The following is a 19,110-nucleotide window of genomic DNA, read 5'->3' on the forward strand; positions in this document are numbered from 1 at the left end:
GGCAAAGAGACCAGGATCCACCTGTAAAGTGCCTCGTCTGGATTCCAGCTGCTCCAGCAGAAATGGAGAGGCACTGATTACAGCCTCAGCTATTTAGAACACATGTGAATATTTATGTGAGAAGACTGATGAAAGGCAAACTTAAAGGGGCAGATTTCTCAGAAATCAGAGTTTTGCTATGTAAAACAAACCCAGGCTGATGGCGCCGTAAGCAGAAGCCGGCATGGGACAGGCTGTCTGCCTGTCTGTCTGGGCATTGTTATTGCATGCATCACCCGTGCGTGCCAGGGCCAGAGTTCCGAAAGGAGTTAAACATGGAGCTTTTGCCGAGATCAGTGGGGATTAGGCACTGAGGTGCTTTGAAATCCTGCTAGGTAGGCTGTGGAGTGTTTGGAGAGCTAGCAGCTGGTCCCTCAGGTCTCCAGAGACTCTGGAGTATTTAGCTGCAGCAAGTGAAGTGAACTTCCAGAGATGGTTTCGGTCTTGTGCCATGGCTGTTCAAGGATAGTGAACATCCCAACTCTGCTGTGCAGGGAAGCCCTCTATGCCATTGTTTTTCTAAATAACCCTGTATGAATCATATAAGCTGGAGAAGGAGTTTTCACAAGGGCCTGTCATCATAGGGCAGGGAGAACAGCTTTAAGCTGAAGGAGGACAGGTTCAGATTGGGTATTAGGAGGAAACTTTTTTCTGTAAGGGTGGTGAGGCACTGGCAGAGGTTTCCCAGAGAAACTGGATGTCTCACCCCTGGAACTGCTCAAGACAACATTGAATGAGGCTTGGAGCAACCTAGTCAAGTGAAAGGTTCCCAATCTATGTCAGTGGGGTTGGAACTAGAAGATCTTTAAGGTCTAAACAATTCTGTGATTCTATGATTCTTTATTAAAACCAGGAAATTTTCTGTGCTGCTTCCTGTGAGGCAAACCCTGAGAGCAGCCTACTACAGAGCTGAGCTGCAATTTGGCCTTTCAGAGCCACAGTAAGAGGGTTTATTTCATCTTTAAACTCAATGCTCCTAAAACCCACCATGCTCCCAGGATGTAGTTTGGGCCAGGACAGAAGAAACTTGAATTCTTGCAATGTCTCTAAGGTAGGGATGAATTAGGAACATGCTGGAGAACCCATCACGGGAGTCTGGCACTGGCTGTTGTCATGGTGTGTTTTACTCCTTTCAGAAACTGACTGAACCCTTCTGCTGGGTTTCAGGATTCCTGCAGTTAGATAATCAATTTTATGCTCTGCTCTCCTGTACTAAGTTTGCTGAATTGGGATGATGAATGCAAGCTTCTGCACCAGTTTCCTAGTTGGGAATTAAGTGATGTTACTCTAATGAAATCTCTCAACGTGAGCAATGAAGATAGTACATTCAGTGACACAACTTTTTGTAGTAACACACAAAATTAATCCACCAGGATCAGAGTACCTTGAACACCATAAGAAAGAGCCTCCTATGACCTACAAAACAAAAGGATGGCTTACTTTCACACATGCTCGGCAGGAAATGGAAGAAGTGTCCCTTACTGGTATTGTCCATTTCTGCCGTGTTACCTGCACACACGGCAATACTGGTAAAGCATCACTTCAGCAATGGGGTTTTGTGCTTGTCAGTGCTAAAGCAAACCGGGCCATGACACAGACATATAGGGAATTACCATCAACAGAACGATTTGCCATGCAGGGAAATTACACAAGGACGAGGGGAATGCTTTCCACATACTTAATGTAATTCCAAGTCAATGTCCTTTCATTTGTGCCAACATAACTAGCTTATTACTCCTGCTAAAGCCATTCAATTTTCTTGGGTATTTACAACTTTGCCAAATCTCCTTTACGTTCTACACATTTGTCAATGAAATATTCTGCAGGAAATAGTGTTTACAGCTTCAGAGGCAGGAGACTATGTACAAATTTGTTGCTAAATCACCACGCAAGGATATGAGGAGGGGATAAAGTGAAAAGAAACAGAGTTGCTCCAGCACTCTGAGTATCAAAGAATAATTCCTAAACCAAGGCAGTGCTGCAACAGGAAGGTAGCAGCACACGAAATGAGAGTGTGCACTAGTAAAATCTCAATGCTGACTGCATTGCAGTGCTGGCCTTCCCCGTGATAACACTTACACTTAGAGTGAGGAATACTACAAATGAATTTAATTACCGTGAAAGGTAAAAGCTTGTTGTTCGAAAACAGTCCAGGCATATCAGCTGTGTGGAGAATTATCACATACTGAACTAATGGCATTTTGGTTTTACAGCAGAACTAATAAAATGGCACTAAGGGGATGAATCAGGCTTTTTTTTTTTCCTGCATAAATAAGTTCTATATAAAACTGTCCCCTGGATTTGGGGCCTTTTGCTGAATTTTTTTTTAGACTCTTTCATGAATCTGTGTTGCTTTCCCTATCAAACTGCTTGAAAAAACCCGCAATAAAATAATATTATAGAAAGAGAGGATTTTAATTAACACAGGACTGCTCTTTCATTTTAAAGTAATTTAGGAAAGGTGGGTTTTTCAATCCCTTTCTCAGGAAAAGAAATGAAAGCTGTTAGTGACATCGACAAGAAAGCAGAATGCAATGTCTAATGAGAGAGGAAGTTTTAAAAGCTAGATATTTTTCTTTGGGGGGATGCATGTGGAGACCATAATGTGATAGGGTGACATTAACATAAATAAATGATAAGTAGAATTGAGCCACAGATATGGTCTGTGCCATTATACTAATGCTGAAATTAAAATCCTGAGATCAGGCTTCATTTCCTGTCTTTGCATGTGCAAATGCACCTGGTGTTCAAGCAAGGGAAGTGATGTCTCATGTAACTAAGCTGCTAATCCACACAATAACTATGCTGATATTTGCCCAGGTATTGCTAGTGGTTAGTCTTGATGAAATGTGATTTTAAGTTTTCATGACATAAGGAAAGTAATATAGAGGTAAATTTTCTAGTCCTTAAAAGAAGCTGATTAAAATAAAATGACTGGAGGAGATTTTTCATTCTGGAACAATTCTTCTAAAGTCAACTGAAATTTTTCAGATCCACACAGGCATTATTGAGAACAGAACTGGATTCACTAATTTAGTTTTCTATTAATATACAATAAAAGTTATCTGGGGAGTTTAGGGTTACTGATTTTATAGCATGACTACAGAAGGGGAACTGAAGAGGCTGAATGCATGACAATCAGAAAGAAGGAAGAAGGGAAAATGCATTAAGTAGTTAAGTGAGAGAAGGAAAAAGGTGAAGCCAAGGCAGTTCATTAATGATGCTGCAAACATCATGAGAACCGAACCTCTTTGCATGATTTAGGGATATTGTTGGCTTCTTATTAATAATAGCATCGATAACAAGAGACATGCCAGAGAGATCTCATGGGTAGTGCCAGTGCATGAGGAATACAGAAGCAAAGTGAGAGGGAAGTGAAATGGTTAGAAAGGTAGCTGAACAGACAAGGGATAAGCAAGACAGAGTTAAATACCAGCCAGAAATCATCTGACTGCAGTTTCCTCTTTTATACTGGCAAGCAAAGTGACAGTGCAAATAATATAGCAAATAAAAGGAAAGAAAACTTAAAATCAGATGCATGTTTCTAAAAATGCTGTCACCATAGCGCAGAGGAGTCTTCCAAGGCCAGAGAAAGACCTTTCAAGAGAGGTAAAGTGGGATGTTTTTAAAAAAGCTTCTAGCTGACATTTAAAGGCTTGTCAAACACCACATAGGTGTACTTCATGTCTGATAATAAAAAATATATATAGCCATGTCACCACCAAATGAAAGGACATTTTGTCTTGTTCCCACATGAAAATGTATGATACCAGAATTTGGAATCAACAACAAAGGTGCTCATGCTACACTAAGTCACACATATTCAATTAAGCATGCGCCTTTTCTCCTCCCTGATCACCAATTACTCTCTGAAAAGGAGCGGGGCTTTCTTTCTCCCTACCAATGGTGCAGTGCTCTCCGTTCCAGCCCGGGCTGCATTCACACTTGCCGTCCCGGCAGGTGCCGTGCTCGTTGCAGCGTGGGTGACACGCTCGCTGATCACAGGCCGTGCCCATCCAGCCCTCCTCGCAGCGGCAGGTGCCCCCCACACAAACGCCGTGTCCTCCGCAGTCCGCCGCACAAATCTCTGTGGGAGAGCAGACAACAGAGAGGAGGGGATGTGGGGGGAGAGAGAGAAGGGAGAGGGGGGAAATCCAGAGCGTTATTGTCAAGAAAAGCAGACACACTTCACTACCTCGCCTTATGGGGCAATGAAAGGAATTCCTAGAGCTCATAACACTAATCCTCACTGACAATAAGATTCTAGTAAGTATATTACAAAAAAGAGATGGACACAGATTGCAAGGGGCTGCTGTGATTGATCCTCCTATTTGCTTTCTAATTCTCTTGCACTCCTCAAGCTTTTGTCATGCTCAAATCCAAAGGGGGAGGCTCTTCCAATAAGCAGAACGGAAGTCACATTTAATTAAAATCTGGTTAAGTGTGGAAATAATGTGCTGATAAACTACTGATGCTAAAGTTAAGTGCTGGCAAAGCCTGTTTATGACTTCTTAAACCACAGCTCTGGGGATGGGATCCATTAAAATCCTTCTTCTCCCTTTAAAATTAGGGAAGGATATTTCTGTTTCTACCAAATCTGCGCTTCTTCTATGTCCCTATTCTCCTACTACCCCATTAAAAATCCCCTCTCAGACATTCAGAGGTATAACCGTATCTTTTGTGGGTCACATGCACTGGAGCTGATAGGATGGTGCTTGTTCCCAAGTCCATTCAGAGTAAATGGAAGCACAGTCATAGCCAGATAGATTGGTACTTACCTCTAAAGAGCCAAGAGCTAAAGGACCTTGCTTTTTCAGGGATGATGGCCTTCCCAAACCTCCCCGAGCCCCAGCAGGCCTGAGGATGCAGGCATAATATTTTTGCCCAGCACTAGACTTCTGTCTAGTCTGGCCTAGCCTTGGCATGAATTTGGGAGACCTGTTTTTATCTACACTGTATTTGTCTGGAAAACCAGAGACTTGGTGGAGAAGAGAGATCCACGAATCAGGTGCTAAAGTGCCTGTTACCACCATTACTATACAGGACTGATTTCAAGGGAAAAAACAAAGCCCAAATCCTGATGCAGTGTAGCACTGCAGACAAAATTAAATGAATCTATTTCTTCTCCAGACTCATTGCTTGACTGCTACTTTACATCTCTCATAAGCCACCCTGACTACACTCTGCCTTCCTCAACTGAAGGAAAGGCAATTCACAGTATTTCAGTCTATGAGGTCTTCTCTCTGATTTCTGCCTGGGGCTTCTAAATTCCCAAATGTTTTGACCTCAAGCCTTCTGCTTCACTGAGCCATTTTATAGATAAGGACAAAGTTCCTTTTGGGGACATGGAGATGTAAACAGAAATGCTGAGCAGGGCTGGGCTGGAAGCTCAGAAAGGGGTACCAGGGTACTCTGCAGTGCACATTTTTTCTCTGTGTCATTGGTTGCATATAAAATATTCAAAACTTCTCAGTCTGCATTAATATCACACCTGCCTGAAATACAGAAGTACTTAAGTTGATTTTATTTTTTGAATACCCCATTTACAGGACACTTGGGCTGCTCAAGAACTTTTGATATGCTCGTGATATAGGGCTGGAACATCCACTACAGCTCCAGGAGTAAAGTGGTGCACCACAGCAGAGAGCTGCGGGGTCTTCAGCCCCTTATGATGAAACAGACTTACGATGGAAAGGATCAGAGAGTTCTTTGGAAAATGGTAGTTTATGATAGGATCAACAGTAATGCCTTGCATGTCTAGAAAACACCTCATTTTTCAAATGTGACATGAAAACAATATCTAGCTGTTGCTTCCCAAAAAGCTGAGGATGGTGGAACAGTTTCCAGTTTCCAGTAAAACTCCTTTTACTGCAGCATCATGAAGGTCTCCAAATCCCCTCAAACATTTAGTCCTACATGTTTAAGTCTGTCATTGTTTTAAGGATGGCACTATAACAATGACATGGACTCTCAGGCTTATTACAGCAAGTGAGAGTGATCTTTACTCTTCAAACCCCTCTTTTTATACAGTACTTTGGTACAATTAATATGACTGGTCATTTAGTGCCTACATCTCTTTGTAAACATTTTTGCCAGTAAACAAGTTAGAAAAACACCACCTACTAACTGTTTTTCACCTCCCAAGGACTGTCTGGATTCCTCCTTAGGATTTTCCCAGGCCAGAATGAGAGAGTCACTTGCTTGTCTTTCTGGCAAGTGCCTGAAGCCTAAAATCTGACCACTGTCAATTCCCACCCAAGTCTCTTAGTGAAAGAACTCTGAAGTTCAAATGGGCTTAAGACACTCAGGAATTTATCTGTATCATTTCTAATCAAACTTGAAAAAGTACTTAGGCATCTTTGCTACTGAAATAGAGCATGTGCACACATCACTTGCTGTTGAGATGTAACAGAATGTAATGTAAGATTTTTTGGAAGCAAGTAGAAATTACACTATCAAACAATTAAGGCATGGGTGAGGAAGGGCTCAAATTGCTGTCAGAAGTTTTTACTTTGCATCTGTCATCAAGACACAGATTTTCACAGCTCCTAGCTGTGAGGGAGGTAATACCATACTACAGTACCCAATAAGAGGATAAGGGATGGGCAGTTATTGACTTGCTGAAGGGCTGGATCCCAGACATGAGTTTTCTGCTTTTTCCCAACTGCCAGACAGCACCACAGTGGACCATGGGCTAGTCTGGGTGGTGATGAACACACAGGACCTGCAAGTTGGTTAATATAGCAGTAAAGATGCACTAAAAAAAAAACAAACAAAAAAGAAGTAAACTTGGTTCTCCTTGGGGGACCTGATAAACAAAGTCTGGGGGAGGATAAAGGAAAGAGCAGATAAAAAAATCAAAATCTAGATTTCCGCTGCTAAAATTTCAGCAAGCTGAGAACAAATACCTTGAGAAAGTACAAAGTCTGAGAGTATTGACACTTAAGCCCAAACTCCAGAAATTATTGTTGTAGCCTCTGGTGCTTTCCAGCATGCTTTTACCACAGGCTACTCTAGTTAGACTGCAATCTCGTCTCTGGTTATTAGTTTACATTCTTTATTCATAAGTGTTGAACTTTGATCTCAGAATATCAAATCAGATGTAATTTTCCTTGCTCTCAGTTTACCAAGCAAACCAGAGGATGCCAGCTTGGTCACTTCACACCTTCATTATACCCTGTTCTCCCTCTTTGTAAAAAAAATCCTCCTTATATCTAGTCTAAATCCACCCACTTTGAGTTTAAAACTACTATGCCTCGTCTTCTCACTACAGGCTCTATTAAAATATCTGTCCCCATCTTTCTTGTAAGCCCCTTTTAAGTAGTGAAAAGTCCCCAGTAAAGTCTCCCCAGAGCCTTCTGTCCCTCAGGCTGAACAACCCCAGCTGTCTCAGTCTGTCCCCACAGCAGAGGTGCCTCAGTCCTCTCATGATCTTTGTGGCTTCCTCTAGACTTGCTCAAACAGGTCCACATCCTTCTTGTGCTGGAGACCCCACAACAGAGTCCTGGAGCTGCATGCAGCACTCCAGGTGGGGTCACACAAGAGTGGAGGGGCAGATTCCCCTCCCTCTCCCTGCCAGCCTCACTGCTTTGGATGCAGCCCAGGGCATGAGTGACTTTCCTGGGCTGTGAGTGCACACTGCCAGGTCACGTCCAGCTTTTCATCCACCCCAAGTCCTTCTCCTCAGGGCTGCTCTCAGCCATTTATCCCCAAGCCCGTATGGATACCGAGGGCTCCCCTGACTCAGGTGCAGCACCTTTCAGATAAAGTAACCGAGGCATAAAGAAGGAAAGTGGTGGATCCACAGGTAAATGTGAACTCTGAGACAGGCGCGTGAACTCCTTGATGCCCCAATATGCAGTCTTGCATGCTATAGATAAGATAGAAATGTCAGATGTCTACAAATTGGTGGTAGAGGAAAAAACCCAGAGGTAATAGGAACAGTGACAGTCAGAAGCCTTCCTGGAGTTATTTAAAAGTGTCAAACCAGGATAATGGAGTGCATTAAAAAATGGTGAAGAGAGAAAAAAATCATGTTCTGAAAAGCAGAGTCTCTGTGCAGTCATTCCTATGAAAAAGGATGGAAAACCCCTTGGGACATTTACATCTTGACTGAAATATTTCTCAGACAACATGCTGCCAAGGAACAGTCTTGTACACGTAGGCCAGGGATATGCACTGCATGGTATAAACAAACAGATCTTAGGCTAACCCAGAACAGGAATGCTGGGAACATTTTGGGTTTCATCTCCCACCCAGCTGAGACCCCAGCCAAACCACTGCCCATTCACACAAAAGCGTGCAGGTTCCAGGTTATGAATGTATAATTCATATATAACGGGTATGTAAGGTGGTTTGGATTACCAAGCCCCAAGAGCTGTAATACAGACTCTCAGCTGTGAAAAACACTTGTGAAGCAAACCACTTATGACAGTCTCCCTCAAATGTAGTTTGATTATTTCTGACAGGAAACCAGGAGCCAGGAACCCTCAAAACTAAATCTCCCATTTAGCTGCCAGTTTAAAGATAGGTGGGTACCCTACAATTTAAATAGCCTTACAACACACAACCTGCTACATGCCCTAGGTCCTTTACAATACAGCCCTCTTAAATGCTCACAGGTTTCTAATGGGTGATTAAATAGTCAGAGTAGCTTTTACTTTTCTGGTGGCACTCAAAGAAATGATCAAAATGGATTTCAGATTAAGCTTCCACTTAAATGCATGTCTTTTTGGACAGAGTAAGACAGCTAAGGCTGTTTTACAGAAAAGGGCAGGTGAATCGTTTCTTTGTCATTCAGTCCCAGCGATGGAATTTGTCACCTCTGTTCTTAATACAAGCTGCATTTTTTGGTACATTTCCCAATTCTGTTGTTAAAATTAGAGGACATGATTAGCTACCATCTGAGCTGCATGAGCAAATGAGAAGGAAAGCTTTTAATTCTCCTATTACAGTATTCACAGACTGGCCAGCTGCACTATATTGCTGCTGCCTATTTAAGCTTAGTTAGAATGCTCTGCCTGTGCATAGAAGACCTGCCTGTTAAATATTTTCACACCAGCTGTTCCCAAAAGGTGACTAAATATTTCCTTTCATCTTTAATCTCATGCACTGTTTGTATGAAGAGCTTAGCCACTCCTTATCCTTTCCTAGAGGTGCACTGTGTTTTACCTCATCTCACAGCTCTCAAAGCTGTTTATAGTTCCTTAAAGAGAGGGGATCCTATGGGTAAAGCTGGTGCCCAATTCTAAGGGCAAATATGAGGCCTAATGTCCCGAAAAAGTACAATCAAGCCAAGCACCTCTGTGAGAAACACCTGAACTTTGAGTATCACCTTGTATTTTGCTCCCTTATGGTTGTACTTACCAGAGGGCACCGATGGATGGTAACTGATTAATGGATGCAGACTGTTTTCTATGGAATCAAGTTCATATCAATGTTCCCATCTGGGGTTACTGTCTTGGTGTGATGTTTCGCACTGCCTGAATCTCATCTCATGCTATGTCAGTCTTACCTGTAGAACTGAACTGAGTCTAATTGCCCTCTGTGGGTCAAGAAAGGAAAGAGAGAGAGTTCCAGAGGATGATTCACTTGAAATCTCTTTCAGGGAGAATTTCTGGAGCAGACAGTGCTCAAGGCATTGTTGAACTTGGGGTGGTTCATCCAGAGGTCTTAGGTTATCATAAACATTATAGGAAAGGATAATGCTAGTCCAATAGGATTTTGCTTATTTTCAGGCAAATAATCAAAAAAGAAATTACTCATCTTCAGTTCCAAGACTTGCTCATCCCCACCAGGAACAAGCCCATTATTGGGGCTCAGAGAAACCTGGTCTAGTGGAAGATGTCTCTGTCAATGGCAGGGGGTTGAGAACTTACTGACCTTTAAAATCCCTTCCAATTCAAACCATTTTGTGATTCTGTGAGCCCAGACTCAGCTGCCTGCTGGCTAGCTTTTAGATATTTTTTTTTTTTCTCATTATCTCCTCACAACTGGGGGAGAGACTTCCCTCTGATCTGTTAAAACTGCCTCAGAATTCCTCAAGGCTCTCTTAAAAATCTTAATCCATCTTGTATCCTACCCAAAGTCGTGACAGTGGCTGCTGACGTGCTTTAACTTCTCCACAGTGTGTTGGTGAAAACTGTAATGTAATTTTATTCTGTCTCCATCAGCATGTCTCTCTCTGTTGTTGTTCACTTCAAGTTAAGGAATCTCAACTATCTGAGGCCAAGATTATCCTTTTTGTTCTGCATTTGCACTGTGCCAGGTATAATGAGGTCACAGTCCATTAACAGCACTTCAGAAGTTGGAAAACTAAAGCAATTACTCATACTAATAAAAAACTTTTACCTGATTCTCTCTTTTTTTTTTTTTTGCATATCCTGCTAAAAACTGACATAAATCTGTCCTCTTAAGAACAAAAAGTCTGCTATGCTGCCTTTGATATTTCAGAAGAAAAGGGGGAATAGAAACCTATCAAACACTAACCCACCAGTGTAGTGCTTTGTTCATGGCCCTTTTTAATTGATGGAACAAACACAGGAGCCTCCAACACAGGAAACAGCATCATTCAGAATTTCATATTATTTTCACATTACATTAAAGATTTGAGTTGGGAAAGGGATAATGATGTTAATTTGTGCTTCATTTCTAGCAAATCCATTTTACCCATTTACCCCTGTTCCCCATATATCCTCAAATTGGCTTGACAACAGTTTAAAGCTTTCCAGCTTAGAGAAGAGCAATTCTGACCTGTTTGCTAAATCCTTTAATAAATATGGATTTAGTGCTAAAATATAAGATCAGGTGAAATTGCTCAGAGCTTCCTGAAAACTAGGTCAGTTCCACTGACCTTCAGTATATTAATAGAAAGTTTAATAATTAAAAATCTGCCATAACTAGGATTTTCCCATTTCAAGTTGGCTCATTTGAGGCCATTTTCAGCCTCTGACAGATTTTTTTTTCCCAGAAAAGCACTGGAGAGAGGCATTGCACAGAGCTAAAAGGCTGAGTTTGGCAAGGAGCTAAGCCTTGTTTTCACAACCTGCTTTAGAAGGTAATTTATGAGGAATATCTAGGAAAAGCAAGAAATATAAGGATATAGATGAAAAAAACCAGAAGATGCATGATCAGCATGATTTAGATAGCAGCAAAGTGCTAAAGACATTACTCATAACGAAACACATTTTGCAGTTTTATGAAACTCTCATTCCTGTGATTTGATAACTCTGTAGTTACATGAACTCCTTTGCTGTTACTGAAGAAGACATAAAGCACATTAGCTTTTAAAACCGTTCTTTGTACAAATGTTATAAGGAAAGGATCAAACCAGGGAGCAAGAAAAAACCTGAAAGAAGAGGTGTGGATTTTCTCTCACTGCCAGCAGCAGATCTGTAGCATGAAATCCTCTGAAAACCATCCTGGTTCAGTAGCGAACACGGAATGGTTGTCTAAGTTCTGTCCGTGTAATTCACTGAGGGACGTATTTTTACCTTCAGAGATCATGTCCTGAAAGCAACATCTGCATAATTTAATGCCTCTAAACACATAATCTTGTAATCTAATTTTAAAGCATACATCAAATATATAAATATTACTAACACAGAAATAATAATAATTATTTATATCTATAAATATAAACCCTGTCCTTTTATGAGCGCAATTAAACTTTTGGTACTGAGATGACTCTGCTCCACTCAAGGGCCTCAATGTGTTTGACACAGCTCAGTAGAATGAATGTAACAGAAAGGTAACAGCTATTTATTTTCTTTCCATGGATGAGGAAATCAAGATTAAAGGATGCTCTCTAGAGACTGAAAATGAATCCATCAGCTTTGCTATCACTCCTCATCAGGAAGAACGTTGACCTTCAGCAATGGCTTTGAAATGTGACTTGGACACCTGAACTTTCACCTCCTGAAAATGAAGCTCTGAGGAGTATCCTGTAATGCCTGCACTGGAGAATGCATATCCTGCATTAGAGAGTAACCTTAACCAGGACACCTGAGTTGGCCTGAATGCTGGTTCTTGCCAGCTCTGCAGGAGGACTGAGTACAGGTCTTCAATAACTGTGCAGGAGGGATAACTCTGCAATTCTGCACTTGCGGGAAAGACTGGGTATGCACAAAGGAGGTATAAAACACATCCAGAACAGAAGAAGAGAGAGTTTTCACTCTAAGTGGTTGAGCTGTATCTAGGAGAAGGGTTGGTGGAAATCTCTAATGAAAGAAAGGACCCATCTCTGGCCCTCAACTAGACACAAAAGATTAATCCCATTTAATCTTTTTTCCCAGTCTTCTCCTGGTATTTAGTTCTTTGCTGACATAAACAGCTTTGTGTTTACATGAAAGGCTTCTGCAAATCCCCTTCTAGATCTCATTTTTCTCTGGAGATCCAAATCAGGAACCAGGGTGCCTCTGAGATGCCTAATTTGGAAATGAATAAATAGTCCACAGAGCAGCTCCTCACCTGGTGCTGACCAGATCCAGGAGATGTGTCCATAACTTCCCTGGAACCCACCCTTCATCTCCAAAATGAGTAATGAAAGAGTTTGGTATAGTAATATACTTAAACTGATGTATGTCTGTCCTCCAAGACTGAGCCTCTAACTCTGCAGGCATACAGGATGGCACAATGGGATTCTTGGGAATTCTTGCCACAAACAGTAACAGGGAGAACAGGAGCACAATGTACACCATTAGCTGCACAATGTACACTGGTACAGTTGGGACGTCTTTTAAGAAAGTACTGCACTTTGAAGTGCAATTTCAGCTTGCTTCACATTTGCATAAAGGTCTTCCAGTTCCTGTTTGGAAAGTTGTAATTTTGTGCAATGAAATTCCATGAAACTGCTGTGGTGCTTTTTATTGGCTTCTAGTTTCTACAGTATTTATACTCTACTTTTATCCTTATTTAAAAGCTAAGGACTGACCATCATGTTGTGTCTAAAGCGTGCCCTCTGCAGCTGTGATTTACTTTTGTACTTGTGTCAAACATCCATTTATTTATTATTATGAACTCTACTTTAAACTTTCTCTTGTTGTTGAATAGCAGGAGATAAAATGCCAGGTATTGTCAGGCTTCAGTCTTGGAGCAGAGATTTGCTGAATAAAAATAAATATCCTAAAGTGCAGGATTGTATTTTTCTCTTTGATGCTTAATTAAATCTCTATGCTTTCTGGGATGTGTTAAAGCTTCCCAGAAAAGAAACAATTCCTAATATATTAAATGAAGTTCCTAAGAAGGATTCTTCTCTGGGCTAGTTTTAATTTCCTCTCTGTCCATAAGGAAAAGATAATTTGACAGCAAAAAAGCTCATGCTTAACTCGTGCTGTTTAGCTCATGCTTAAAAAGAATGGATTTCTTTTCCAATTCTGTACATTTTGGTTTTTTCTAAAATAAATTCAACAGATCATTTACAAATGTGTGTCCTGAAGTGATCACAGGCTAGGTTTGCTTGGGATTCCGTTACTCAGAGCTCATTCCCAATATGGATTCCTTTTTCTTCACACAACATTTTGCCAAAGAACTTAGGAATTTCATTGTTACTCATCTTCTTCAAAAGGAGACACAGAACATGTATGGAACATGCAGGGCGACATAACCAGAAGTTAGATGTGTGTCTATCCACACAAATGAGATGCAGCAGTAGCTTTTCCAGAAGGTTTTTGTTTGCTATGCTGTCCAGATGCCTCAATACTGATCTGAAAGTATCACCTTTACTGAAAAGCAGCAGAGCTCTCTCCTAAGAGCTTTCTAACTTTTGTCTGTCAACATCTTTAGAAAGTGCTCATTAGTGCAAATTGTGATGATAGTTTTTAGTGTATGAACATCTTGTAATTTGGAAAGGGGCAGAGAGAATATACTAAATCCTGTGCATCTACTTCAGACAGCTTGTTAAATCATGGATTTCTGGCCTTTAATAGACACCAATCCTCTATATGACAATCACTGGTCTTATACTGTCTTTTTCTTGCTTGGTTTTGATATTATTCTGTTTTACTGACTCACAGACTATTTTCCTTATTATCTAACCTTGGACATTCTAACTTAGAATGATACACAGAATCACAAAATGGTTTGGGTTGGAAGGGACATTAAAGACCAGCTCATTCTACTGCCTCTGTCCCACAGAAAAGGTTGCTCAAAGCTAAAGCCAGCCTGGTCTTCAACCTAGTTCAATGTCTTAAATATGATTTGATGAAGCTGAAAACATCCAATAAACCTTTGCAGGAACTCTGATTGTGATGAGCTCCAACTGGGTTGGAGTGTAAGGTCACAATCACATGACCCTATCTACCAACAACAGCATGGAACTGACTGAATGCCAGTGGAGGAGCTATGACATGGAACCTACAACCATCTTTGCTGAGCCATGAGTGGCTTTATCCAGCATAATCAAGGTAGATCATGGCACAGACCAACTGCACAAGTATCTGCCCTGCTGATATTGCAGCAGTATCCTGGTTGAAAGTAGGAATAGTCAGTAGCAGAGGTCTAGATTCAAAAATTAAGATGCTCCTCCTTTCAAAGGCAAAATCAAAGAAGCCAAACTTTGGTTATTTGAGACTTAGTGATATAAACGATAAGTTCTCAGTGATGCAAGCAAATACGCTAATTGCTCAGTCATCTCCAAAACATGATATTTTAGCTGTACTCTGTTTTAAACATGGAATTTAGTATCCTGTGGTGTTGTGAAATTTTTCGAACTAGTCACATTAACATGAGCCCCACTGACTCCAGTACAACATTGCTGGTTTGAGTCAGAAAAGTCTGCAACACAAAGCATAATTGATCGAAACAAAAAGAAATTTTGAGCTCATGGTGTGACTGCTGAAGTCACATTTGGAGATAGGGAAGAATGCTGAAATGAAACTGGCATTCCGGGAACTAGCCCTAACCATTGTAGAAAACAAATAGGGGATGGAATAGTCTTCCCACTGCCCTTTGTAGGGGTCCATAAATTTTCAGTGATTACTGCTGATACAAGAGAGAAGCTTTGCTCATCACAGAATGCCTAAGGTCAGTGAGAACCAGGGACTGCTTGTTACACCACTGGACACGCACTGTTCTCAGCCTGAGACATGACCTAATCAGAGCAAAAGCTTTGTGATCTAATGGTCAGAGACAGACTGATGATATCATTGCTGCCACTGGTTTTGGCTACGTCTGAAATGACAGCTAGAATGCAATTTTTCAGTTCCTTCCATCTTCCCTTTGCCATTGTGTCTGACCAAGACTGCATGGACTGCTGCAGAGAAGTGGTTAAAAGTAAGATCCTAAACACATCCCAGAGCTGACAGAAGTTTGATGCATCTCTGGTTGGCTAGGGAAATGTCCTAAAACAATTTCTCAGCTATCAGATTTAAAGTAGGAATCCATATTTGAAAGGTAAGTTGTATTTTCTATCTTAGTGGGAGTTCTCTCCCTCCCTTTATTATGTCTCTTTCATCTGCTGAGCACAAAGATACTTGGACTTTTGAAGAACTGGACTCGTCACAAAAATAACTGCAGTCTGTTTCAACTATTATCTTTTTTCTCCACCACATCAGGGTCTCCTTACACACATTTTTAATAAACAAAAGGAAAGGGAGTAAAAGGATATTCAAATGAAAGCCTCCCTGAATACTTTTATTTCAAAGGTTTGGGCAGATTTTAGTCTTTTATTGCATTTTTAATAAAAAGCTTAGAAGACTTTAAAGGCTAAGCTCATCTTGGCAATGGGTAGGCTAAAATCTGTACTCACGAACTCAACTACATTAAAAAATTCATGTTTTTCACAATGATAGTTCTTATCAGCACTGTTGATTCTCTAGATTTGCTAATTTCTTCACAATCTACAAAGCAGGCATCTGCCAGGCAGAGCCTGTGAGAGCCTTGTGTGTGCACTGGGCTGTACAGACTTTTCCCTTAGAGAGAAACGTTACTTCTCTCTGTATAAAAAGGGGAAGACCACAAGTTCAGAAATCAGCATGTTATGCTTCTGCAAGGCAGAGGATGAAATTCCTGCTGGTACAAAACATTTCCTGGCTTTCAACAACCATTAAAAGACCAAAATAAGGCTTTCAGGGATGAAACTGCAATTTAGGTATTGAGCCAGAACAGATTTTGATGGTATCTTCTGAAGATCAGCTTTGAACACACTGTGCTACCAAAGTTTCAACTGCCCCAGACTAATGTTTCTCACAGTTCTGCCAGGGTAGTGAGATGAACAAGTTACAAGCTGAAGGAAGAGCATTCAAGGTGACCCTTGTTTACAGCCATAGCTGTGCCTGATGAGTTCTTCTAAAGTGATGAAGATGTTTATCAATTTCAGATATTGCATCCTGAGGTGTAGTTCTCTTGTTCTTCCTCGTGTGTTTTAAAGCTAAGAAAAAGACAAATCAGCAACTTCTTAGGCATTAAAAGGGATCTTGGTCTGTAGTACGGTACAAGCATGTATTGTGTCAGAGCTGATGTTATATCCATCTTTTACAGAGACATTTTTACCCCTGAAGAAAATGACTGTTTAAAGGAAAACTTATATGAACGTTTTCTAAAGATGGATTTTTATCTTGGTGGCCTTGGGCATGGCACAAAATTAACACGAGATTTTGTTTTCAAAAGTTGACACCAGTAAGCCCAAGGAAATAAAATTTTATCACACATGTTGTGTTAGCCCTGGTGCTGTTTGAACAATGGGATATGACATTGTCTGATAAAATGTATGAGAACTGCTTCTGTGGCCGTGTGTGTGTCTGTGCACGTGCCTGTGTGCAATAGTCTCCTGCACAACTCCTGGTGAAAGAAAGACATTTCAATGTAAAGGTGCACTTACTTCATTTAACTCTTTAAAAAAGGTTCATTCTTCATGGTGTCTTTATCTATTAACTGGAATACAGAAAAGATGCCTGTTTCAAGGAACTGTACCAACTTTGTAGTAGGGAACTCTGCTGTGTGCTACCTGGAAGACTTTCACCATTGTTAATTTATACAACTGAACTGATACTAGAAATTCAGTCATTAACATTAACTGATACAGGGGCTTAAATCTAATCATTGTTTGTGAATAGCCTTCAATTGATCTTTCAGAGTAAATAGGAGCTTTTCCATTGACTGCAATTCACTGTGCAATAGTTTGCTTCCCTGCAACCAGAGAATGGATTCACACACCATGCTAGTTTTGTTTTAAATCCAACTTCTCAGCCTACTGGAAGTAAGTAGAGTCATGGAAGCTGGGTAAATACTTGGTCTTCTGCTACCCTCTGGCTACCCACACTATCTCCCCACTGTGCTTGGATGCCAGGTTTTTCTAGGAACATCTGCCATATGAAGTTCTCCACAACCCTGTAGCAAAGCTTGATAATTTGCATCTGCTTAAGGCAAATTTGTAATGCCTAAATATTTTTGTGATCATAGACCTTCTTAACAAAGTGTGTCAGTAAGTCACTGGGAAGCAGCATTTCATCCCTGCCACAGTGGGGACAAAAGGACAATCATAAAGTCAAATGCCACATCCTCAGAAAACCGTGTTAGCAGCAGAAGTGATGAGAGGAGCTGTAACAGGACCAAAGTAACAGATTTCATGAGATATGGTCATGCAGGCTCAGCCTCAGTCCCTGGCCAGGCACACTCTCTCAGTCTATTCAAAATCTGATGTAAAATACCATAACTTCTTACTTTGTTACCAAGCCCCAGCTTTCAGTTTCTAAGTCTTATCATTAAATGTACAGCCCATGATTTTAGGTCTCCACTGGCTATTTAGGACTACCACATACAAAGTATTACTCCTGTTACTGCTCTTCTCCAGTGTATTTTTAAGGGTCTGAAGTACTGCCTATATGTCAACGGTGCATAAACTGCATGAGTCATTATGAATGAGTGATGGAGAAGGAATCATTATCGGCATGCAGGTCAATCTACAACCACTGCCAACTGCTCAGAAAAAGTCATGGCACTTAAGAGACAGAGAACATAATTTCTATTGCTGCTTCGTATATTCAACTTTGCAATGATTTGAATGAATACTGTACATATGAAGATGTCAACTACCAAAGACAGAACAGCGTGAAAATCACTGATTTAAATTTGAGGAGAGTGAAGGAATCATTAATTCCTTTAATAATGTTTTTGCATCCAAGCCTAATACTGTTTTGATGGGCCTGAGATTAAACTGATGCATCTGTGAGATCCCTCTGGTAAATGATGCATTCCTCCAGTGCAGATGACATGACTCACCTATTCATTTTACTGCAGTCAGCACACATGTCTTACGGTATGTGGTGTGCTGCCTCTTGATTAGCCAGAAATAGCTGGCCCAGTTTAAATAGGTCAGGATTGAGACTATATCACACAGGAAGCTCTGTTTCACACTGCAGCACAGGCCATTTTCCTCTTCCCACTACACTCAGACAACAGGAGGTTAAGAGACCTGCTCCATAATGGCTTCTTTAGTTGCCAGATAGGGCTCATAAGAGGTGAAGGCAGATAGCCCCTCAAAAGCCTGGGACCTGTGAGAGCAGACTGGAGGAACAGGGTTAGGATCAGTGGTTCCTTAGTTGTTTTTCTTGTACCAAGCATTGCCTTGGACTTTTTAGCGGAACTGTGTTACAAAGGACTTTTTGAATTTGTTTGTGCAACAGTACTAAGATGCAAAAGGAAAGTGATTTAATTATCTCATGGAGAAATCAAAATGCCACTTTTATTGCTCAGTACAAGTTATCTCCAGAGTTATTTCTGTACCTTTCTCTAAGATACTCTTTCTAGTATTTGGGAGTTGGCAAAAAACCTAGTGTATATTGAGGGAAGAGTGATCCTACAAAACTGTCCCTTGCACTAAAGGGTGGAATATGTTTGAGAAGCATTTTCCCTGAGTGACAATTCTGAAGTAGTACGGCAGCAGCCCTGTCTCAGCATTGTTTGGCAGAGGGCAGATACAGAAAGCACAAAACCCCCCAAATATGTCACTACCTCCTACAATGCAGTTCAGAATGGGAATTTCTCACAAGAGATTAAACTGGCACAGCTTGTCTAAGAGGCTAAGGGGAATGAAAAAAGATAATATAAAGAAGAAACAGAAATCTCTGTAATATT

General features: G+C 40.9%; 1 protein-coding gene across 2 annotated transcripts in view; it reads right to left on the minus strand.

The window, feature by feature from the left end:
• TENM4 (teneurin transmembrane protein 4) overlaps positions 1–19,110 on the minus strand; it is a 600,742-nt gene that overhangs the window by 124,472 nt on the left and 457,160 nt on the right. For both annotated transcript variants that reach the window (XM_063394390.1, XM_063394392.1), the window contains one exon: positions 3,941–4,126. In XM_063394390.1, the coding sequence (XP_063250460.1) occupies positions 3,941–4,126 (186 nt within the window). The remainder of the gene's footprint in view (positions 1–3,940; positions 4,127–19,110) is intronic.

Source organism: Prinia subflava, chromosome 3 (genome assembly GCF_021018805.1).
Source record: "Prinia subflava isolate CZ2003 ecotype Zambia chromosome 3, Cam_Psub_1.2, whole genome shotgun sequence".
NCBI lineage: Eukaryota > Metazoa > Chordata > Aves > Passeriformes > Cisticolidae > Prinia > Prinia subflava.